The sequence below is a fragment of the Peromyscus maniculatus genome, chromosome 2 (genome assembly GCF_049852395.1).
Source record: "Peromyscus maniculatus bairdii isolate BWxNUB_F1_BW_parent chromosome 2, HU_Pman_BW_mat_3.1, whole genome shotgun sequence".
Lineage (NCBI taxonomy): Eukaryota > Metazoa > Chordata > Mammalia > Rodentia > Cricetidae > Peromyscus > Peromyscus maniculatus.
Window position 1 is genome coordinate 136,882,387 of NC_134853.1, and position 24,562 is coordinate 136,906,948.

General features: G+C 55.1%; 1 protein-coding gene across 3 annotated transcripts in view; it reads left to right on the forward strand.

Moving 5' to 3' along the window:
• The first annotated feature begins 925 nt into the window (after positions 1-925).
• The window catches only part of Slc6a9 (solute carrier family 6 member 9), a 34,375-nt gene continuing 10,738 nt past the window's right edge, over positions 926-24,562 (forward strand). Inside the window, exons 1-5 of one of the 3 annotated variants that reach the window (XM_006997139.4) lie at positions 926-1,168; positions 8,525-8,640; positions 21,322-21,478; positions 22,103-22,234; positions 22,722-22,992. In XM_006997139.4, coding sequence (XP_006997201.1) covers positions 8,611-8,640; positions 21,322-21,478; positions 22,103-22,234; positions 22,722-22,992 — 590 coding nt within the window. In that variant the 5' untranslated portion in view covers positions 926-1,168; positions 8,525-8,610. Of the gene's footprint in view, positions 1,169-1,360; positions 1,380-8,524; positions 8,641-14,829; positions 15,017-21,321; positions 21,479-22,102; positions 22,235-22,721; positions 22,993-24,562 lie in introns of those variants that run through there. The other 2 variants (XM_076564876.1, XM_015990294.3) reach the window with 2 other exon arrangements.

The following is a 24,562-nucleotide window of genomic DNA, read 5'->3' on the forward strand; positions in this document are numbered from 1 at the left end:
CAAGGTGGATCCTCAACCCCAGTCAGTCTTGTGCAACTTTGACATGGATGCACCTGCTTTTTGGAGCCCGAATGTCAATAAACAAACAAACGTTTCCTGGCTGGACAATGATGAGAACTCAGGGTGCAGAGTGGAATCCGGAGCATGTCCCTCCAGACTGTGGCCTTCACTGGCAGTCAGCACAGCCTGCTTTGATGGAAAGTTGGTGGATTGCTCAAAGTAAGCAAATGTGGACGCCCAGTCCCGACGCCAGGCCCCACTGCCCGTCTAGAGCAATGCGTTTCACGCGGGTATACATTTCTTTTAATTCATCCTCTCCATTTTGCAGAGGAGGAAACCAGGGTTCAGCAAAGCACCTTTTGGCAGAGACTGCAATCCAGGCTCTGTCTCCCGACCTGAGGAAGTAGGCAGCTCCTGTAAGCACTACTCCTGGACAGGGCTGATCAAATCAGTGCTGGAAAGTTCCTGGAGAAAGGGCTCCCCAGCCTTGCAATTCCAAGGAGTGGGTCCCAGGCCTTACTCAGCTGTGCCCGCAGTCTCTAGCGGCGCTACTCCAAAGGGAACGGAATTTGCTCTTGACTTCTCTCTAGGGGGAACGCAGGCGCAGAAGGCCAGGGGCCTGGCGGGCTAACTGCAGCCCCAGCCCCCCAAAGCGCCCCAGGCCTTTTGGCTTCGTTCCAAGCCTAGCCCGAAGGGGAGGACATCTGCTTCCTCCAAGGGTCCCAACTGAAGGGCAAAGAGTCGGGAGAGAAGGGGACTCCTTCGGCGAGCCCCACTCCCAGGGGTTCGTGAGGATCAATCATCTGAAAGCTAGAGCCACTTGTAATTTTATTCCCTGGTAGGAGGAGCCAGAGTAGTCGGCACGCGGGAGGGAGGAGATGGGACCAAGGCGGGGGAGGGCGGCCAGGGGAGCCGCTCAGGGAGGGGAGGGACTTGGCTAGGTTTCTCAAGCCTTCTTCACTCTCCAAACTTTCACCAAACTCTTAGCCCCCGCCTCCCCGAAACCAAAACACAACAAGCTCTGGAGGAGCGGCAAGCAACGCGGCGGGGCGGGTGGACTGGCGGCTGCAGAGAGCCTCGGGAGGCTGATGCAACTTTCCCTTTAAGAAAGCCACCTGGGCGCACCGCGGTGCGGACCCAGCAAGCCTGGGCCGGGGGCTGCAGTATGGTAAGAGAGCTGGGGGAAGGGGGGTTTGCGGCCCACGCCTTGGTCGGTCCTGTCGCGGTTCTGGGCGTTTCTGTGACTCTGGGAGGCTGAGCCCCAGGACCAGCGTGTGGATGTGTGTGCGGTGCGTGGATGCGATAGCGAATGCTTGCGGGCATCTGTGGCTAAGAGTGAGTGCTAGCACCGGGATGTCTGTCTGGCCGCGAAGGTCGGGGTAGGTGCGCGAGTCTGTGTGTCATCGCTGTCACCAAGGAGCTAAAGCAGACGGGAAGGGGGGGGGTGCTTTAGGAATAGGGGGGGGGGGAGCTGCGTGCCGACGCCGGCTCGGTCGGGGGCGGCTGGCGCGGGGCTGTGCGCACAGCGCCGGAACCGAAGAGTGTCTCCGGTCCGTCTGGGGCGCCAGTGGGTCTGCGGCGGGCGGCGGGCGGCGGGGTCTATGCCCCGCGTGCAGCCCTCTCGCCCCACCTCCCCTCCCAGCCGTCCTGGCTACCTATCTAGCGGCCCCAGCCGGCGGCCTCCCTAATCTGCCCGCCCACTCGCTCGCCGGGTGCTGGTTCCCGCGCGTCCGTGGTTCCTGGGAAGCAGCGAGGAAGAGCCCCCAGCGCCCTCCAGCTCTCTTTTGTCCGCGACTCGCGTGGCTGCGGCAGTGGGAAGAGACTGCGGGCGGGGAGTGGTTTTGGGGGGCTGCTGCTTGGGGCGCGCGCGGGGGGGGGGGGAGAATCCGCGCCCTGCCTCTCTAGCCTTCCTTCTGGGCGCGCCTGGGGTGAGTGCGGGCGGCCACAGGTGAGGCCTGGGTTCCCGCAGCTCCGGGGCGCCCGCCCCCCAGCTTGCGCCCCGCAGCAGGCAGCCACGCACGGGCGGGAGTGGAGGCCGGCGAGCCGGGAGGGGGCTCGGCCGCAGACCCGGGAGGGGCCGAGGCCGGGCGGGGGCGGGGCAAGGGGGCGGGGCCCTGGGCACCCGGGTACTTTTCCACCGCGGGGGGCGGGGCGGCCTCCTCCACGCCAGCTGAGAGGCGCACACGTGGTGGCTGATGTAACGCCCGCCCCCCCAACACACCTTGCACCCTGATTAAAGCGGACCGGTCTCGTTTCGAGGAAGTGGGCACTCCGGGCGGTGCCGCGGCTCTAAAAGCGACCGCGCCCCACGCTGCCGGCCCGGGGGCCTTGGAGTCGTGGCCGGGCCAGCCGCTACTTAAAGGGGCCGCACCCCCTCTCGGGCCTGCTTTCCTCAGGCCACGCCCCTCGCGAATCGTTCTTAAAGGAGCTGCATACCCACCCAGCGCTCTGACAGCTCCTTCACAAAGCCTGTTCTATTTCTTTTTCTTTTTTTTTTCTTTTTTGGTTTTTCGAGACAGGGTCTCTGTATGTAGCCCTGGCTGTTCTGGAACTTGCTCTGTAGACCAGGCTGGCCTTGTACTCAGAGATCCGCCTGCCTCTGCCCCCTGAGTGCTGGGATTAAAGGCGGGCGCCACCACTGCCTGTTCTATTTCTTAATTGAAGCAAGTCCGAGGCTATGACCGCTAGAAGATAAAGGATGAGGGGCAAAGAATGGGCAAAAAGAGCTTAGAGACATCCTCAAAGTGAGAGGCAAAAGATGGTTGGAGAGTTGGGCCGGCTCTAGGGACCAGTGGAGAAAGCTGAGCATGCCCAAGTGTTTTCAAGGACCTCAGAGAAAATGCACCCTGATTTAAGTGCGGCCGGACTGCAGCGGTATATAACTCTCGGGATGCAGAAGAATCACACCTCTGCCCTGGCAGAGCTCTCCAGCTAGAGGGGAGACTCACTTGGACACGAGGAAGCATGCTGCTCTTGTGACCAGCATGCTAATCAGTACCCTGCATTCATGAGGGGTACTGTGGACCGGTTGACAGCCGCAGAAGGTGGCTTCGTGAAGACAACGACATAGGAACTGGTTTTGAAGTAGGTAGGCTGTGTACAGGTGAAAACGGGGAACTGAGAGCCTTAGAGAGCCGTTGCCTGGGCAAAGGCAGGGAGGCAGAAGCTCCCGTGGAGGCTGAAGAGTTTCACGTTAAGCAGATGGCAGCAAGTGGCTGGCTTGGGATCCCAAGCGGGATACCTTATGCACCCAACACTGTTCTGACACTTCTTCCACGATACTGAATGGGGACTATGCCTCCTCCATCCAAACTGTGAAGTATTCAAGGTCAGGGAGACCCGTTACCTTCAGTCACCAGTGAGAACTTGGTTCAGATTGACCCCTAAAATTGGTCTACCTCGGGGCCGGAATGATGGTTAAGAATGCACGCTGAGATGGTTAAGAGCACTGGCTGCTCTTCCAGAAGACCCAAGCCTGATGGGTTCCTAGAACCCATGTTGGGGTGCTCACAATGGCTTGTAACTCCATCTCCAGGGAATATGATACCTCCATAGGCACACATACCCTGTCTCTACTCCACCCCGTGTGGGTACACAAACATAAACACACACACACATACACACACATAAATAAAAATTAAAAATACTTTGGGCAGTGGTGGCACACACCTTTAATCCCAGCATCCAGTACTCAGGAGGCAGAGGCAGAGGGATCTCTTTTGAGGCCAGCATGGTCTACAGATTGAGTTCTAGGTCAGCCAGGGCTACACAAAGAAACCCTGTCTCCAAAAACAAAAAACAAATTAAAAATAAATCTTAAAATAAAACAAAACAAAAATCCCATACACTGCTCTCGCAGAGAACTCAAAGGTTCCCAGCACCCATGTTGTGGGGCTCCCAACCACCTGGAACTGCAGTTCCAGGGGAATCTGACTCCTTCCCTGTACTCACGTGCATATACTCACACATGTGCACATAATTAAGAATAAAAATAAATATATTGTTTTATTGGTCCGCCTGACTGCTTCCTGGTCACCATGAAACCAGGAACTTTAACATGGGCACATTAATGAGTAGATCTTTGACTGCAGCCTCTGAACCCATATGCAAAAACAGACCCCTCCCTCCTTAAAAAAAAAAAAAAAAGGTCCATTCAACAATCCCATTTGGGATTGATACCTCTCAGTATCAACCTTGGTGGCTCCGTCTGTCCACTTCAGACCTCTTCCCTCTGTCACCAGAGTTCTTGTCCCCGGGACTGCCCCGGCTTCCTCCAATGGCATCAGCAGGAAGTAGAGACCCTTCATTTTCTCCCACCGCCCGCAGGGAATCGGTTTATTACCAGGTTCCACTGTGCCGCCATCTAAATTTCTCCCTCATTGGCGCCCCTTTCCTGGCACCATCGTCGATTTCATGACCCAGGCCCCTTCCATCACATCTCGTCCCTGCCTGATGCCTTTTCTTCCACACTTGCTTCAGTGTTTGCTCTCCACTCTATTGAGCGAGTCATATTCTCTCTCTTTTTAGTACTTGATTGTGTGTGTGTGTGTGTGTGTGTGTCCCCGTCCCTGAGTATGTGTATGTGCACCCCATGTGTACAGTGCCCAAGATGGTGAGAAGAGGGCATCAGATCCTTGGGACCTGGAGTCGCAGATGGTTGTGAGCCACCTGGAACTGGGAATCAAACTCGGGTCCTTTGAAAGAACAGCAGTGCCCTTAACCACGGAGCCATCTCTCCAGCCCCTTGGTTTGTTTTTGTTGATGATGTTGTTGGTTTTGGTTTTTTGGTTGGTTGGTTGGTTGGTTTTTCAAGACAGGTTTTCTCTGTGTAACCCTGGCTGTCCTAGAACTCTCTCTGTAGACCAGGCTGGCCTCAGACTCAGAGGACCACCTGCCTCTGCTTCCTGAGTGCTAGATTACAGGGTGTGCAGCCACACCCAGTGCCCCTTGTTTTTGTTTTAAAATAGGGTTCTTCCTATGTTGCCCAGACTAGTCTCATGCTTGCGGGTGCAGATGATCCCATCTTAGTTTCCTGAGTACCTGAGACTCTAGGCGAGTACTGCTACGCCCAAGGAATGATGCTTTCACGGTGCCCGTTCCAGCAATCCATTCCCCTCCCACCTGGTCTAATGCTTAAAAGCCTCTAATAGCACCAGTGACCTCAGGCCTCAGATGGCCATCCAGACCCCAAGGGTCCTTGCCCTGCTTATCTATCCATTTTGCCTTCCTCTTTTGCTACCAGAGCTTTACCAGTTTCGTTTTCTCCATCACCTCTGACCTCTTCTTCCCTTCCTTGCCATTGCCAGTTGTCCTTTGGCCCAGAGAAGCCTCCCAGACTGTCACCTGCCTTAGAGTGTACATATAGAGTTTCCGCCAGCACACTCTTCTCTCCATCTGTAATTGTTTAGTTTGACATTCACCCCACCCCTGCTGCCCTTTGTGTTCTTGGTGCTTAGCGCAGGTCTGGCCCAGAGGGGACCTGCAAGAAATATTGGTGGAACAAATGAATGTAATTGTAGCCAACCTTAAAAAGCCGGCTAAACAGTTCAGACCATATCCTGTTGGCTGTATAAAACCCTAGGAGAGAATTGAAGCTTTAGGGTTTTAGGAAGATTAATGGATGGGAAGAGAAGAAAATGGGGAGAACTTGTAATAGACACCGAAATTGGGCAGAGACCCCCAGGCTCAGCAAGGAAGTGATAACTAGCCATATTCTCCAGCATGAGAAAAGTCAGGTTCAGAGAGGTCGGATAACGCTCAGAATCCTAAGTAGTGAGTACCTGAGGCCAAATCTAGCCCAGGCCTATCAGATCCCAGAGCTGAAGTCTTCACTATACTCTATAGTGACCATGACCTGCTGCGTGTTAATGTTGCTTCATGTATAGGTTGGAGCAGGTCTGGGGTCTGTGTATTTCGGGTCTTTGCACCTAGATGAGGGCCTGGCATACTATAGGCATTTGATGAGTACTTAGTTCCCCCCTCCCAGTGCTATGGATTCAACCCAGGGCCCCCAACTTGCTAGTCAAGCACCCCCACTGATGTGTACCCCTAGTACTCCATTGATCCTTTTGAATGGATGGATAGGGCCATTCCCCAGAAATGGTAAAGGCAGGAGAAGCCACCAAGCTTCACACCACCTCATTCTCCTGGTGCAGATGCCAATCAGTCTCATCCTTATTAGTGAGTGAGTAAGCTACCGGAGGGCAGGGACTGCGTCTGTGGTTGGTACTCAGTACTCCAGTGACTGCCTGGGTGTGATCAGAGACGTCTGCTATAAAAGTTGTCTCAAACCTTCCAGGCTAGGCATTGGCCTCTCTGCAAACCCCAAGAGAAGCTTCGGTGTGTCCTGGTGAGAATACTCATAGATGCAGACCTAGGATGTTCTCAGTTTACTGAGCTGCCCGGAGGACCTAACTTCAGCCCAGGAGGTGGCTCAGAATGATATCACCTGCCATGGTTGCTAGCATCTCTGTCATTATTGGCCCTGGACAGAGAAAAAGCAACTTTGGGAAGTCAGACCTACTTGCTTGATGGGGTCAGTGACCGAAGAGGATACAGGTATGATTGCCTTTTAAAGGGCACTGTCCTCTTGTGACTGTCATCAAAAGGCCAAAGCCACCAGCAGGGCTTCTTTCAGAGAACACCTGTGAGAGGCAGAATCCAGCCCTCGTCACTGGTTCCTTCCCTCCTCATCCCTGCCTAGAGAAAAGGAAACTAAGTGGTTGGGACAAAGGAACCAGTGAATCAGAGGCTGATTTGTATAAGTAAACAGTGGCCTACCTTTCCTCCAGACTTGGACTTCCTGTGGGTGAGAGGTAGCCTTGGTAGGTGGCTGTGGGTGGCACAAGTGATTCCGAATAGACTTTGGCTTGGAGATGATCAGTGGCAGAGCCATATCTTCCCTGGGACCAGCCCAGGGAAGGTTTAACCTCATAATCCGCCTAACCCCAGGTTTTCCTCCCATGACTGAGCTCTTCAAGGCTCCCTAAAGGCTGATCCCTCCCGGGCCTGTTCTGTCCACATCTGCCACTGATGCGTGAGCTTTGCCACGTGGCTCGATCCTCCTGTTTTTCCCCTCCTTCTCTCCACCTCACCTGCACACCATATACATGGCTCTTAGATGCTTCCCGTAGACTCCCAGGTTGACAAGAACCTCATTCCGGGACCTCTGTCTCACCAGCTCCCCTTTATTGTAGCTCAGCCTATACTTGCTAGCTGACTTCTATGCTAGGACCTAGGCCCAAAGGGGTAAAGGAAGCTCTGTCCCGAGCCCTCGGGTGACCACTGACTTGGGGGTCGCTAGGCTTCGAACCAAATGTGTGTGATGTGAGATGATGCTAAGGGTGCTCGTACAAGTTTGTACAGAGCAGAAAGGGAGACACTGTTGCTGGTGCTGCTGGAGCAGTGTTGGGGAGGACTACACAGAGGAGGTGACGTTTAGGCCCAGTCCTAAAGGACTCGCAGACTTTCACTTGGTACAACTAGGGGACCGTGTTGTAAAATCGAGAGATGTGGCTACACATGGTGCGTCCCGCATGACCAGTGACACAGCACCAGGCCCAGCCATCCTGGAGCCCAAGCTGAGTGGCACTAGTCAGGGTGAGGGGGCATGGTGGTTGCCTGGCTAGGGAGTGCCCACTGATCCAAACCGTCACCCCGCCCCTCCTGGGGAAAGGTTGCAGCCATTCACACAGATGATGAAGGGCTTGGACCCCATCCCAGTTCTGTGTTCATTTTTTATCTTTTATAGGATTGGGCATCTGGAGAGTCAAAAATAGACCTTTGCCCATTGGGACAGGAAGCCCAGAGAATAAGGGATCTGGGGGGAGGGTTGAGAAGGCAGCTAGGAAAGAGCTGGATCCCAGGGTCACTCAGAATGGAGTGGGCTACAGACTGGCCTGGCAGAGGGCCTGGGTATAGAGTGAGGGACCTTAGGTTCTTCTAACTGGTGCTGTGGGGGGCTCCATATCATAAGAACGTTATGTTAGAATCAGATTACAGTATCTGCAGTGGCCTCCTCTCACAGATACCCACAGGCTCCGTACTGGGACTCTGTGAGTCCTTAGCTAACAGACATCCTGCGGCCAGGATCTCTCACCTGGGATGCCCACTCTGGGTATTGGTCCTACCTATCTCATACCCCTTTCCCCCTTCCCTGGCTCCTGCCTGAGAATGGCTTAGGCTGTGCAACCATCCCCATCCTCAGAACGGGTTAGGAAGAGACTCCCACTTCTGCCCTGCAGGCTCCGATTCCTGTCTTCAGAGACCCCGCCATGCTGTCTGTCTCCGGTGCCAGGACCTGAATTGTCTTTGTCTGCCTGTGTGTCGGCCCATGGCATTAGCAACCTTTCTAATAAACTCCTTATTCCCTGGTAATCCCTCTCAGTGTCCTCCTTACCTCCCGCCTCCAAAAGGAAAAAACAAAAACAAAAACAAAACTAAAACCTCTTACATATGACTTCTTCCGGAGGGCCCCGAGGGCCAGCCTGGTTTAGAGCCTGACCCCACTCTGTTCTCTCCACAGCTCTTGAGGCCTGTTGTCTGAAAGGCACCGAAAGCAAAGTCTGCAAGTGTGACCCAGGCCTGCAGATCCAGCAACCCACTGCCACCATGGTCGGCAAAGGTGCCAAAGGAATGTTGGTGAGTACCGGGGCCAGACTTCAGGAGGAAGGGGCATCACAAACACTGCCCCAGGCCCTCTCCTGCCAGCTGCTTATCTTGACAAGGGGGCCTAAGAGGTTCTGCAGGGCCGGGGTTGGCACTACCATGGCTCCCAAGCGCCAGGGCTGCCCCAGGCCTGGGCAGGCAGCCCCTTACCCAGCAGGTTGGACAGCACCAGGCTCCAAGCCCACACCTGGGCTGGTTCTACCACAGGCCCAGCAAAGGCCTGCCAAGGGGCAGAGGGCATCTGTCCCATCTTGGTCATAAGAGATACTGTAGAGTGGACACAGGTGGTCTTGTTGAGAGGCCAGTAGGACACCCGCGACTGTACCCCATGCCCACCCAGTGCTGAGCATGCTCAGACCTGTCCAGTCTCCCCTGCTTCTCTGCGGCCTTCTCACTGCAGGAAGTAACAAACGCCTTGCTAGGTTTTTCGGGCGACTCCATTCCTCTACGTCCCTAACCACAGCCCTCTCTTCCCTTAGGGCTCAGGAAAGGTGCTGGTGAGGCCCTTCAATAAGCAAGAGCCTAGGTTAGGTTCCCCACCCCCACCCTTTTGAGGTGGGGGGTCTCACCGTGCAGCTCTGGGTGTATGTGTGTGAGACTCACCATGTACATGAGATCTGCCTGCTTCTGCTACCCAAATGCTAGGGGTAAAGGCTCAGATCCTTTCTCCAGCCCTGCCCAGCACCTCCAGCTACCAGTCCCTGGCTCAGTTCCTCATGCCTGCCCTAAACTGAACGCCTTCCTTCAGAATGAGTCTGAACATGCGCAGCCATGCTTGGCCCTGGGTCATGTTCCTGAGGAAGAAGTGAGACTCACTGGTGGATGAGGCAGGTTGGCACTGGATGCAGGAGCCGGAAGGAAGTTGTAGATCCTATCCTGAGTGCTGGGTTGTATGTTTTTTCCTTGGGATCTTGTTTCAAGGAGAAGCTGAACTGGGCAGTTACTGAGGTGGAAGCCTGTGATAAAAGAGAGCCCCCTTCCACCAGCCCCCACCCATCTGTGCCTGCTACCTGCCTTCTTTATTCAGTGAAAGGCTGATGGGCTTGAGGTCTCCACTGAGCCCTCTCCAAATGGATTCTGTCTCTCGCCAAAGATTTCTGTGATTGCAGGGCTCTGGTCTTGAACAGATTGGGAGAGGGTTCAGATCCTTTCTCTAGCTCTGTTCAAAGCCTTCAGACACCAGCCCTTGGCCCCTCAGGTCTGTTCTCGAGTCACCCACTCCTGTTGGAATGGGTTTGAGCAGATAAAGCTGTTCAAAGTGTACCTGAGCCGATCTGAAATCAGGGTTCTCAGGGACGCACACAGATAGGAGGTCATACTCCCTGCACACTCGATGGGGTGGATCCCGTGTTAAGACCCAAAGAGGACCTGACCTTTTCCTCTGAGATGTCTTAGATTGTTGTAGGCCCAGGTAGGATGTGGGGTATGGCTCTGCCTCCACCTGCTGCGGAGATTCCAAGCCACATGAAACCCTCTGAACATTCCATGGCTGTTCCTTTTCTCTGGCGTGACCCTGGAAAGGCTAGACAGGCAGGAGACATGGGGAACCCACGTGGGCAGGACAGAGAAGTGTGAATCACAAGGTCCCACAATCCCTGCCCCAGCTGGGCTTCCGGGACCCGGTTCTCTGTTGGCCAGCCAGGCCAGTCTGTCTGTGGGAGGGAACGCTGTCTTGGGACTCTCATTCCCAGCACTGGGATGTGCCTAAAGATAGCTGAGTCTTGCTTTGTCCGTGTCCTCTGCCCCTTTGGCTTTTACCCATTTGCTGTGTTTGAGGCTCAGAGCATCTGTCCCATGGGTACCCCCGTAGATGCTCTGAAATTTATTCCTGCCTCCGTTCCGTTCTGCTGATGACCTTGGGCTACTCGACTCTTGGGTCTGCTGGGAGCAGATGCTGCCTCTTTCAGTGTTTGCCTCCAGGGTCTAGCCTCGGAGGTGTCCTGGGCAGCCAGCCGGCCCCTGCCAAGCCCCAGTTTTGCTCTCTAACAGGGGAGCTAAGTCAGCACCCTCTAGGGTGTTTGTTTTCCCGAGACCAAGTAGATGAGCTGAGGGAGTTCCTTGCCAGCATGCTCCTTCTTTGGCTGCCCAGGGAGGTCAGAAGAGAGGATGATGTGGGATGTGTGAGTAAGCTGATGGCCCTTGGATCTTTCCAATTCTCTGTGGAAGTATTGCTCTCCTTGTGCCCTGCCGTGTAGAGCTGACAAATGATTCCCTACTGTGGAGTCCTCCTTTCTGTCGTCCTCTGCCCCGGGTCTGAATGTGAGGACCGAGCCACTCCGGCCTCCTCACTGTCGGTAGACACACGGTGCTACCCTTGGTACTTCCGCCTGGCCTCTGGAGCAGGTGTCCCACGGAGAAGCAAGTCCCTTCCCAGCACGTGCCCAGGCCCACATGCTTGCTGCACGTGTCCCTCTCCCCACTTGGAGCCCAGATGGTCTCTGCCAGGCCAGCTCAGCTGCCTTCCTCACGGCTCAGTGGCTCCTAGGACAGGGCCGCAAGAGAACCCAGCTGGCCAGGGTGCCTCGAAGCAGGGGAGCAGCTGGGCTGCTTGGGGCCACGGGGGGTGGGTGAGGTGGTCCTTCCGTGAAGACCTAGAGTCTCTGTACACATGTGGGGCAGGGCTAGGTCTCCAAGGACAGGAACTGGAGGAGGACAGCCTAAAATAGGCAATGTCAGCATCTCCACTGCCTCCGTGTTAGCCCCACCGTCTCACAGAGTCCCCGTGTTGGCCATCTCGGTCCCGACCTATGTGGTACGCCTTCCTTCCTTCCTCCCATAGGTAACGCACTGGTTGCCTCTGCTGCTGGGAAGCCTCATAACGAGTAACAGCAGAGTCACTTGACACCAGGGTCCTTGATGCCAGAGCGTCTAACTCCCAGAAGGCTCTGCAAGTACCGCAGGCCACCTGGGGCTGCCCCACCCTGACCTGTCCCCTTGTATTTGGCACGAGAGTTTGGCTACCTCCTGCCTGCAGCGTCTGCACAGGGCCTGGCACGCGGTGGATGCTGCCTCACCAAGCCTAGTCTTGGCATTTAGCAAGGGCCCAACTAGTACAGGCGTGGCATACAATGGGAGATCACCAAGCCTTCTGCTTGGCACGCATTGGACACTCCCGTGGTTAAGGGCCTGACAGGGTTGGGTATAAGTCTCAGCATGTAGCCAATGCCTAGCTAGTACAGACTTAGCGCATGTTGAGCGTCCCCCTCAGCACGGGACCTGCCACCCAGTGGGCACTCATGGAGCATGGGGCTAAGGTGCCCAGTGGGTGCTTAACCATATCCGGTCCTTTCCTAGAACAGGATTTGGCATAATACAGGTTATTCACCTAGTACGAGGCCTCATACCCCACAATAGTTCACTCCGCATGGGCTGACACACAGGGCTCTCGGCATTGGACACAACACATAGTAGGCACTCTTCTAACAGAACCGGGGGAACACACAGTGGGTCCTTTCCTGGTACACATCTGGCACATGACATATATTCTTGAGGCCTTGGACTGGGTACATGGAAGACTCTCTGCTGTTGCAGGTCCTAGCGTACAGTGAGGGCTTTCCTAACACAGACACTGCACATAGTGAGTTTTTTCCTAGTGCACAGCTGGATCACAGTGTATTTTCCCTCAGCGTTGCACTTAGCACTCAGTAGGCGCTCTGCTGACACTGGCCAGCCGTGGCACGGTCCCTGCTTCCCCAGCATAGGGTTTGACACAGCGGGCATTCTCTTAGCTCAGAAACTCTCTGTGCTCTAGGGAAGGTCCCTCCTGGCCAGAACAGGCTGGGCAACGGCCGTCCACTGCTCCCAGATGTGCGAGGGCTGTACCTGTCAAATGGAATCTCGAGATCCGGAGGGAAAAGGGCCTGCCTTCCCCGTGCCCGTCCTTCCCTTTTTCGGCTCATCTTCCCCTGTAGCCCATCTATCTACTCAGCCCTACAGCCTCACCTCCTCTCCCACAGCTTCCGCTAGCCTTCCCCACCCCAGCATGCCTCAGCCCCAGCTCAGCAGGACCTTCTCTCCAGAGCCACAGAGGACAACAAGGCCCCGAGACTCCTTGCCCCTCTGGAAGCATGCCCACTCTTATTAAGAAAAGTCAGGGGCTGGGGCTGGGGGAGTCGGCTTCCTTAAGTGGGGATGGAGCAGCTGGATCCCACTAATGAGGCCTCATTACAGCCAGGGCCCAGCTGGGCTGCTGCCTCCTGTCCCCATGGCCAGAGCCAGGGAAAGCCATCCAGCCAGGGCTGCCTGTTCTGGGCACCCAGCCCAGCGCAGGGCAGCCAGAGCCCAGAGCCCACCCTGGGTGGAAGTGAGCATTTGGGCATCATGGGTGACTGGGTCTTCCTGGAGCCAATGGCCCAGCTAGGGCCGCCTTGGCCCTGAGTCTGTGCCTGCAGGAAGTAAAGGAGTGTCTAGGGAGCCGACGCCACGACACAGACTCAGTGAGCAGCTGAGTCAGAGGGGTCTGAAGCCACTCAGGAGACTTACTCAAGCAGGGCCTCCTCAAAGTGTCGAGAAGAATGTGTTGACCTCTTGGGGCTCCTGAGAGGCCGGTGTTAGTAGATATGAAGTGTTTAGGCAGAGCCTGGCTTATAGTAAGCACCTACTGTGTGTTATCTGTTATTGCTAGCACTAGCTGGCTTCAGTGAGTGTACATGTTATCCCATTTTAGAGAAGCAGAAACTGAAACCAGACAATTGAGCAAGTCACCTAGGCTGTATTTGGTAAGAGACTGGACATCTGGGGTTTGAGCCTAGGCCTGTCTGATTTTTAAGCTTGTGCTTTTTTTTTTCCCCCTGAAGATTTGTTTTATTTTTCAAATCATGTGGAGCAGGGATGGGGGAAGTATATGCAGGAGCGTGCAGGAGCCTCTGGAAGCCAGAAGAGGGTGTTGGATCCCCTGGAGCTAGAGTTATAGGTACTTGTGAGTCACTTGATGTAGGTGCTGGGAACCAAAGTTGGGTCTTCTCTAAGAGGAGTATGCACTCTTAACTCCGAGCCATCTCTCCAGTCCCAGCCCCAGTTCCGTGTTATTTTTTTCCCCTAAGTAATAGTCCCCCATGAGGTCACACTTACAAACTTCCAGGAGGGCTGTCCTGACACCAGAATGATTCATTCGTGCCTCTCTTTGTCAGGTGTTTGCTGAGACCCCACGCTGTGCCAGGCCTTTGCTGTTTTAGTAGGTCTTCAGAGGGTTGGGTACCCTCTCAGCTCCAGAACACTGATGTCTACCTTCCTAAATCTCCTGGCTTATGGTGTCTGGGTACCAGTGAGGGACCAACCAGTGGGTGGTCTCAGAGAAGAGCAATTGGATGGGTCACTGGATAGGGGCTGACACACAGAGCTCTCTCAGACCTGGATATGGCACACAGTAGGCATCTTCTAACATAGAACCTGGCGTACAGGTCAGGTGTGGACTGACATCTACTGCAGTCATGAGACATTGCCAGAATTACCCATCCTCCTCCTCAGATGCCAGGTGATGAAGCTCCAGTCCCCACACATCCTTATTCCACACCTGCCTCCCTTTGTCTGGACTCTGTAGCCATGGCTGTCTTGGGCAGTGCTGTTTTTTCTGTAAACAGATAACGGCACAGTCATTAGGTCACAGTCACATTCTTCTGTGAAGATACTCCATCATTTTGGTTGGATGGGAAATCTTCAGTTCACCAGAAACAGGCGCAGCCGTGGGACCCAGGATCTCCTAGTCTACACCACTCACTCACTCTAAACACGCTGTTTGCTGTGGGCTGCGCTTTCCACCCTCCTGTCCCAGCATCAGCAATACGTACAGGGACAAAGCCCATCACCCATCTGTAGCCACCTACCCTCCCAGGAGCCCACAGTCGCCCAGCCTGCAGGCTCAGCTCTGGAGGCCAGGTCTTTGAAGAGAAAAGCCATCCCGTTGCCCTGTCCTATGCTCATGATGTGTGTGTGTGTGTGTGTGTGTGTGTGTGTGTGTGTGTGTGTGTGTCCGTCCATCCATCCTTGTGCAATTGCACATGTGTGTGCATGTGTTCTAGTAACTTGCTGAAAACAAGAGAACAACACAACAACCCCATGCCTCATTCTCCAGCTCTGGAGCACCCGCCTCGCCGGGCTGCATAGGGACTGGCCGGAGCGGGAGGGCCGGTGGGGGGGGCTGGTGGGGGGGGTAGGCAGAGCTTCGGGAGGAGATGAGGTGAAAGTAATTGATGCTGCCCAGCCCGGCAGTGGGAGAGGCAGGGGATGTGTCGTCAGTGTCGCGCTGGAGCTGGCAGAGGTGTGAATGAGCGGTGGAGACACTCGGGCTGTGAGTGCCTGTCCCAGGATGGCTGCAGCTCATGGACCTGTGGCCACCTCTTCCCCAGAACAGGTCAGTCACCTTCCAGAAGGTCAAGGTCCCCTCCCCGATGCCAGGCAGGCTCGGTGGCTAGGCTGGTGGTGGAGCAGGGGACTCAGTGGTCTGTGCCAGGAGGGGCAGGCACAGCCAGTGAGTGAGACAGACACCAGCCAAAGTGACCCAGAAAGTTGTGACTGCAAAGGAGAGCAGGAAGAGTTAGCTGCATGGTGGGGGTGAGAGGGAGGCGAGTGGGGGTGCTAGGGCTCCCCCAGCCCAAGGACCTGCTGAGAATCTGCTCTGAGTATCAAAGCTGCATTGTCCCAGCTCCCGGGGAGACGGGCCGGAGGTGCCCAGGAATTGTACTAATCAATACAGCCTCATTGTCTGTGCCACGGCAGTTACTCCTATGGGGAGAGAGGGTGTGGGGGGGACAGGGAGTGTGGTACATGGGCTCGGTGGTGAGGGCTGGGGGAAGGGGACAGGCAGAAGTCTTTGCTGGGAGGAGAGAGACCCTTTGGAGCATTTGCCAATGTCCAGGGCAAGTGCCCGCATGGGGTGGGAGCTGTATATCCTCAGCCTTGGAAGTTGAGACTGAGCAAGGGTGATAGGCACAGTATAGCTGATGGCAGTGAGGGAGAAGGGACCGGGAAGGCTGCTCTTCTCCCTGTCGGACATCCTGACTTGACCTTCTGAAGGCAAGAGAAGGGATGTCCTCTGAGGCCATGTGGGCTGATTTTGGAAGAAGCATTATGTAGGCTGTTCTCAAACTTCAGGACTGCTTAGAGCCAAGGAAGCAGGGCCACTTCCCAGAGTACCATCCTGCTGCCAACTGATGAGGCAGAGACTGCCCACAGCTGCCTCGGCGTAGTCTTCCAGGCTGCTGGGCTTCTCCAGGAAGGAAGGTGAGGGCATGGGCAGGGCCCACCCAGCATCCTCCGTCACTCTCTCCAAGACCTGGAGTAGAGCCTGGCATGCCTAGGGGGCCAGTCTTCTATCTGCTGACTGCAAAATTGGCAGGTCACTCTCTGTCCATCAGGGCTCTGTAATGAGCCAGTACCAGGTATTCCCCGATTGATTCTCTTACCTACCATATAAGGGCCTGGATTATGCAGGCACCTAGAAAGGGTCCTGGGAGGAGCCTAGCATTGTTCTGAGCATCCCTTGAAGCAGAAGGTACTCAGAACCCTGGAGACCATGCAGGACGGGCCAGGATTTACCATTTCTGTCCCCTCTGTCTCTCCGGCCTCTGGCTGTCTCACACCTCGGTGACTGAGGCCAGAGATCAGGCGTGTGGTTGAGTGTCTCTGCTCCCACCTGCTGTCCTACAGGTGAAGGATGAAAGCCTATAATGGCACCGGTGCTGCACCCGGAGGCCAGGAGAACAAGAGCAGAGGGGTTCCTCGGGGGTGGTGTGGGGTCCCCTGAGGCAGCGTGGACTATAATAGCTACCCTGCCTCGGTTCCCTGCTGGGGCTCCGAGCAAGTTGCTTGTGATCTGACTTGGTTCCAAGTCAGTCTGAGATGTAAGGTCTTGCCCGCTGTCCTCCGTTGAGTTTGTTTTGGACAGACTTCATCCCATGAGCAAATCCTGGGGCCAGAGAGTCCTGAACAAGAAGCCTGCTGGGTCCCAGCGGGGCCAGCCTGCCAGGGCAGCTCCAGAGTTCTTCCATGTCCACAGAGGGCAGGCGGAGGGAGTTCACAATTCACAAAAATATCCACGGAACACTGACCTGGGAGGGGGTGGGAGTCCCCGGCCAGAGAAGCAGTGTAGTGTGGGTCCCGGGGCTGGGCTTCTGTGCCCATATGAGGAAGAAATGAGGGGCTCCTGCCTTACGTTGGCTAGAGTCACATCAGAGCTGGGTCTGCCTGCTATTCCCTGATACTATTCAGGATTTTCACATACAACTTTTCGTTTGCTTGCTTGTTTTTTTTAAAGCCAGGTGTGGTAGCTCACGCCTGTAATGCTAACACTCAGGAGATCAAGGCAAGTTCACTGTGAGTTTGAGGCTAACCTGGGCTACAGAGTGAAAGCTTAAAGGAAAAAAAAAAGGTGGTGGGTACTAAGGGGAGGTGGGGAGACAATCAGAAATAGTTGGGGCCGTTGAGATAGCTCAGCACACAAAAGTACTGGCTGATGACTTGAGTCCGGTCCCTGGATCCCACAGTGGAAGAGGAGAGCCAATTCCTGAAAGTTCTCCCCTGACTTCTACATGCACACTGGCAGATACACACTTGCACACGCACACTTACACACATATTATAGTAATAATAAAGAATGTTTAGTTTTGTTGTTGTTTTGTTTTGTTTTAAAGAAATAGCTGAACTGCAGGTGAGGGAGAGCCAGGGAACATTGGTAGACCGGGGGAAGCTGCCTGGGCTACAGACCATCAGGCTGCAGCGGCTGCCCAGTCTGTCCTCTGCTTCCCTAGATAGGGCCACTGAGACCCGTGGTAGAAGGAACTTGCCCTGGGCTGCTAGAGAGCAGGTTCTAGAATACCTGGTCCCTAATCTCATACCTCTTCGTCTTTGCCAAGCCTGGGGCAGAGTGGGAGATCTTGATTCCGGTAACTCTTCCAGCATATGAGCAGGGCAGAGGTCTGTGTAAGGACCTTACATAAGTGACTCAGCTCAGCGAGGCTCGGCCAGCCAGGTGTGGACATCTGAGATCACAGTCCTGATGTGAGGAGGATGACTTCGGCCTTCATGGCCAGCTCTGAGAGCAAGGGAGTGTTTGAGGGGTGTGTATACACGTGCACATGCATGTGTGCATGTATGGTGGCAGTCGGGTTTCCCCCCTCCGCTGCGGGAAGAAAGCAAGCTCCTAGCCTGAGAGAGCTTAGGTACCCGATAAGGTACCCTTTCCTGGAGAACCACCCACTCAGGCCATGGCAGTGGTCTCTCAGAGAGCTGGCGGTCAGAGGGACTTGTGTGCCAGATCCCAAGGGGCATCTGCTCCAGTGGTCTCAGTTCCCACTGAGCTGTGAGCAGGTGAGAGTGGAAAGACATCGAGGGGCAGCCAGGGTGACATGTGGTGGGCAGGGCAAGACTGGAACTCAGCCCGTCCAAGTTCTTAGGCAGCCAGGCAGCCAGTCTGGGTCAGATTGTAAGCACAAAGGGGTTCTTTGGTAGGCATTTCAGAGCCAGGGGAATGGTTAATATTAGTGACAAAGCAGGTCAAGAAAAACAAGGGTCTTAAAATAGGAAAGATGATTGAGGAGGACAAGAAATTATGCAACATTGAAAACATGGAGCTGGGCTTACCCTGTGGTAAAGGGTTTGCTGAGCATTCATGAGGCCCTAGTTCAATCCACAGCAAATACATGCATGCAGAGGCATGCGCGCGCGCGCACACACACACACACACACACACACACACACACACACACACACACACACACACACACACGGGGGTGGGGAATAGCTTTCGTGAAGCGACTGGCTGGGACATGGAGGACTCTCCAGAGGAGAGCTGGACAAAGAACAGGCCTGGAGCACTTCAGTCCCTGCAGCCAGGCCCGCTTCCTCCATCAGCTGAAGACCATCTAGCTGCTACCTGAGATCTACCCAGAATGGAGGTCGGGGCCAATAGTGAATGAGGTTCCCCACGTCAGCACCACCATGCCATTGGGTGGACAAGAGAAGGGCACCCTGTCTTCAGGCAGCCCTAATTTCATCAGTAACTTCTAGCCAGTGCCTAGTGACAGGCTCCAGTCTGGCTCCTGTCCTGGGGCGTCAGCTTCCCTCCTGCGTGCTTGGCTGAACCAGTTAGCACACGGCTCACTGGTATACGGCCCAGTGGTGTTTGTCTCCTTAGCTAAACCCTAGCTTTGGAAGACTGACTGGAGGAGTCTGTGGCACATGGCTGGGGACTTTACCAGCCCCCCCCCCCCCCCCCCGTCCCTCTTCTGTTCCCCTCTGCCAGGGAAAGAGTCGAATTTAGGGATTCAAATATGGTCCTGCTGTATGTATTTGGTTGGAGAGGCCTGGGGTCTGATCCTTATGGCCTTGGGCCGGGAGAGAGGCTTTGAACTTGAAGCTTTGGAGAGATGGGTGCCTTTGGGGGCCTTGCCCTTTTCCTGCCCATGGGGTCATCTTCGACCCTCAGTTGTCCCTTCTACAGCTGGAACTGCTGCCCTGTGACCCCACCCATGGACTCTGGAGCTGCCACAGTTCTGCATTGTGCTCCTAAGTAAACAAGCCTAGGACAGAATAAAAGTGTTATTGTAGGGCCAACAGATAGGAGCCCTATGTGGCTGACATTTGTTTGGGTGCAGATAAATCACTCCAAGCAGGCCCCATACCCTTCAAAACATGGCCCCCTGGCACTATGGTATAGAAACACCTGCCCAAAGAAAGTACCCTAGAGGTGATGATGTAGGATTCTATAGGGGTGTGTCACTGAGGGCACACTGAGGCTGGCACCACCATCTCCCATGGCATGGTGTGCCTCCATGTCTCTTCACTAGCAAGCCTTGCCTAGACCTCCCTCTGCCTTCCCTTTTTCTTCTCACATGCTCTTAGGACTTTGAGGAAGTCCATGTTGTGATCATACTAAAGTTGCATATAGGATGATGTGTGGTCTTTGTTTGTTTTGGTTTTCGAGACAGGGTTTCTCTGTGTAACAGCCCTGGCTGTCCTGGAACTCTCTTCATAGATCAGGCTGGCCTCGAACTCACAGAGATCCACCTGCCTCTGCATCCCTGGTGCTGGGGTTAAAGGTGTGTGCCACCATGCCTGGCAATGTGTGTTCTTCATTAACGTCTTCTAGCACTGTATTGTTTCCAAATGAGTTGCCGTTGCTTGGCATGTGGTAGGGGACCTGTAAATCTTGACATTTTGTAGATGCATGAATGAATGAATGAACAAACGAATGAATGAATGCAGATGCCTTCAGTCTGCTGGTTTGCTCTGGGTGCTCATGGAAGGAGTCCTCCTCCCTAATTCCTGGTGATGCCTTATAGTCTCCTTTGAGGATGTGAAAGGCAGCATGTCTGAGCTGAACTGGATGCACGGGACAGTCCTCCCCCCCAAAAGTGCTCATCCAGCAGGCATGGTTGCTCCCTAGATCTGTACTCCTCACAGGTCTTTTCAAAAGGCACTGGGGCCCTAGTGAAGCCATTCAGGTTTGTCTGCCAATGTCAGGGTCTGGTAGTGTGTCGGAGCACCAGGCTACCTTGCTAATCATTGGCCAGAGTGGCTGCTGAACTGGAAGATGTCACTTTCACATGACAGTCAGTGTCATGCCACTGTCCCTTGGCCACACTGCTCCAGCCTTGATTCAAGTGTCCTTTAGAGGAACTCCTTCTCTCAGGGACATAGCTCATATCTGGGAAGCTGTTGTTGGTGTACAAGCTCTCTGTGTGTATTTCTTTGCTAGTGACTCCTAGGGTCCTTGTATTTCCTTAATGACACTCTCAGGCTCTGCCAACTCTTGTCTCATGGTGGTTGATTCCCACACATGGCAGGAGGGGGCTGGGGGAACAGTGGCTTAGAGACGGGGCACACACGGAGGGACATGTCGGAGGTAGTTCTACATCCGAAGCTGTGACCCTCATGGAGTGTCCTCAGTGGGCCCTGGATAGCCTCACCCAGCACTTCCCACAGGCAGGCACGGTACCCACCAGGGACTCATCTGCAGGCCACGCTCTGTGAGACCCTTCCCTGGAACCACCTCTGTTTCCTCTAGCAGAGCCTGTCCTCAGAGTTGGGCATGGTGCCTACAGCCGTGGTCTCCTGTCCTAATGCATAGCCCTGAGCGCCACAGTGTCCTGCCCGGGTCTGGCCAAGCCTGGCGGCATCACCCCCTCCCACCCAGCCCTGCTCACCCTGTGCCCCCAGGAAGAAGCCTTTACTAGGGAGTAGTCTAGCCACCAACTAACTGCCCATGGGCAGCGTGCTTAGCCTGGCGATGTGGTAGGCGGCGGGTGGGGGGTAGCTGTCTGGACACAGGCCTCTTTGTGCCCAGCTTGACTTGGCTGCTTGGTATGAGACTCAGCTGCTCCTGGGTCCTTAGCCCGAGAGGAAAGGCAGGTTTTTAGAGGGGTTAGGGGGCTCTTGGCTCAGGCCCCCTCCTCGGTGTCCCGTTTCCTGCTGTTAACAGTTCCTCAGGTGGGCTGCCATACCTGGCGTAGAATGCTGAGGGCTGGGCACCATCTGGCAGCTCTGCCTATCTTTCTTCTGCCAGGCCTGCCCTCAACTCCTGCCAGCAGAGAGGAAGCCCCAGGGTATGTGGCCGGGGTGACATGGTGGTCCAAAGCAAAACCACTAGGGGGAGACGCAGAGGGTCAGACATGGGGCACAAATGCCTTTCTGACGGTAGCTTCTTTCCTGTCCCCACAGAATGGTGCTGTGCCTAGCGAGGCCACCAAGAAGGACCAGAACCTCACACGGGGCAACTGGGGCAACCAGATCGAGTTTGTACTGACGAGCGTGGGCTATGCCGTGGGCCTGGGCAATGTCTGGCGTTTCCCATACCTCTGCTATCGCAACGGGGGAGGTACCCAGTGGGCACAGGGCAGGGACCACCCACTTTGGTAGAGCCCACCCACCAGGGCTTGGGCCACTGTCTCCCTGGCACAGACGCCACTCCAGGAAGAAGTTGACCTCTAGCCCTGGTCTTTGACCATCCCTGGCTTAGGCACATTTTGCCTAAAGTGTAGGCCACCCTCAGATCCTGGCAGCCTGATCTTGCCGGCCTGCTCCTTGGAGGCTAGAAGTAGAGAAAAGACTCGGATTTCCTGGGTTCTCTGTCTAAGCTCCCGATGTTTCAACAGCCCCCCTAGATGGTGCAGAGATATTTGAGGATCCCAGTGATTTTTTTTATTTAATTTAATTTAATTTAATTAATTTATTTATTGTGAAATTGTTGGGTTAAACCATCAAACGCTACCCCAACATGGCAGTTTGGGAGCTGGATTTTCTCCAGAGCAAACTTCCCGGGAGCCTCTGTCAAGTTCAAAGCTAGGCTCTGGGGAGTGTGCCTCAGCCCCAGGCTTCTGCGTAGTGCACACTTCTGTCGCAGTTCTTGGGAAGCACAGAGGTGTAACTGTGGGTTCTGAGAGGAAACTCGGGGAGCTGTTCCCCAAGCTCGCCCTGAGCCTGACCTCTCCCCGCACGCCAGGCGCCTTCATGTTCCCTTACTTCATCATGCTGATCTTCTGCGGGATCCCTCTCTTCTTCATGGAGCTCTCCTTCGGCCAGTTTGCAAGCCAGGGCTGCCTGGGGGTCTGGAGGATCAGCCCCATGTTCAAAGGTGAGGTCCTGGGGGGGTGCGTGCATGCATATATGTGCATATGCTTGTGCGTGCACGTGCGTGTGTGGACACCACCACACGCACACACACACACACACACACACACAGACACACACAGACACAGACAGACACACAGACAGACAGACACACACACACATACACACGGACGGACGGACGGACGGACGGAGGCTGGCTTGTCCATCTGTACAAACATGAATATCCCCTGTGGAGCATCAGTGTTATACCAGGTCTGACTTCAATGACCAAAGCCGTGAACACATGCTGGGGTCCATGTTTACTCGGTCCCCCCTCTTTCCCTCCTACCTCGTGTATACACAAACTCCTTTCTTCCGCTGACTCATCATGGCCCAAGCCTTCCCTTCTGTAGCTCGCCATCAAAGGCTGCCCCCTGGGCCTTTGGGAGCTGTCAACCTTTCGCCAGATAAGTCAGCGCCTCCTTCAGTGCCCACTTGTGCTTCCCCTCCAGGCGTGGGCTATGGCATGATGGTGGTGTCCACGTACATCGGCATCTACTACAACGTGGTCATCTGCATCGCCTTCTACTACTTCTTCTCATCCATGACACACGTGCTGCCCTGGGCTTACTGCAACAACCCCTGGAACACACCTGACTGTGCCGGGGTGCTGGATGCTTCCAACCTCACCAATGGCTCCCAGCCCGCTGCCCTGTCTGCCAACCTCTCTCACCTGTTCAACTACACCCTGCAAAGGACCAGCCCCAGCGAGGAGTACTGGAGGTGAGGCTCCTGGTGGACACAGCATCAGGGGGACCTGGTAGCAGCCCCTCAGCTCTCTCTCTGTCCCCACCAGGAAGCCATGCCTGGATCATCTGCACCTGGTGCCTACGGCCCAGGGGGTAGAGGTGGGCAAAATGGCAGATGTATAGAGGGCTATGGAAGACTGGAAGGTGAACTGGGAATCCTTACAGAGCAGCAGTAGAGGAGGGCTCTGGAAATCTTAAGTCTCCAGGGGCCAGGCAGGGCCAGGGGGATCGCATGTTAGGGAGAACAGCATGAGAGAGGGTCCCAAAGGACTGGAGGTTATTCTCAAGGCTGTGAGGAGCCCACTCCATTGAGACTAACATGGATGAAGAGACCTTGTGGGCTTTGGGGTGGCCTTGAAGGGGCGCTGTGTCGATAGAGAACTAACGAGAGTTAAGCTTCCACTTCATACTGTAGGACAAAAGGAGCCATGGACATTCACTAGGCCAGGGATGCCAGGACAGCCAGACCCATTCTGTTCAGAGGTGACAAAGAGACTAGTGTCTCTGGCCCCGCTGAAGGGAGGCTGCTGCTGGAGGTGTCAGGATCACCTTGTCCCAACTGGCAGATAGAGGGCACAGTAGGGAATTCTTCCTATGTCTTACTGGAGAGTCCCGGAGCAGAGGATCTTTGGATGTAGGAGGTAGGCCTCTTCTCTTCTTTCTACAAACTTCTGTGGCATCTGCGCTAAAGGCCCTGTGTGCCTGGGGCAGATGTAAAGTGGTCCTGAGCCTCTGCCCCAGGAAATGCAGTCTGTGGGTTGTGGTGACTTCTGTGAGATGGGGACAAGAGGAGGTGGTCCTAGCCGCCCGGAAATGGGAGAGAGAGGAGTAGAGGAATTAGGAGAGGTGTGCACGGGTGAGCAGAGCCAGGAGGAGCCAACCGAAGTGGAGACTGGAAACAAGCGGGACAGCGAGAAAGGAGAGGAGAGGGCAGGCGTGCATCACACGACACCTGTTCCGCGGCAGCCTGGAAGCTTGACGCTTTCTCTGTGGTGCGACGGAGGCCGAGGTGAGGTGCACAAGGCCTCAGGCACACTGAAGTTATAGCCGGTCCTCTCAGACCAGTCCTGAAAGTGCAGACTCCAAAGAAGCAGCCATGGGACAGGCCAGTTTCAGAGAGGAGTCAGGAAAGAGAGCAAGACGGAGCTCACACCCACTCAGAGGACCCGGGGTAACTGTCCATCGGGGGCGTGATGTGCACTGGACAGCTTGCCCGAGACAGAAAGACAGAAGATGAACTTCCCTGGAGCTCCCAAAAGCACAAATCCTGCCTACCCTCCTCACCCTGAGCAGATGCTACAGCGTTGCTGGTCTCGGGGGCAAAGCGCTGCAGACGTTAGTCAGTGAAACCAGTGGGGGATAGCTCTCAGAGAGTCTGCCTAGATGCGCTGAGGGGACAGCTGGGCTCTGCTCCCCAGCGAGGCTGTGCCAGGCCTGCCTAACGGGCTGTCTCTAACCCTAGTGGCTCCCTGCTGCCACCTCCTGGAAAGCCTGGAAAGTCCCCCCCCCCCTGCTATACTGGTGATTGAAAACCGCCCCACACC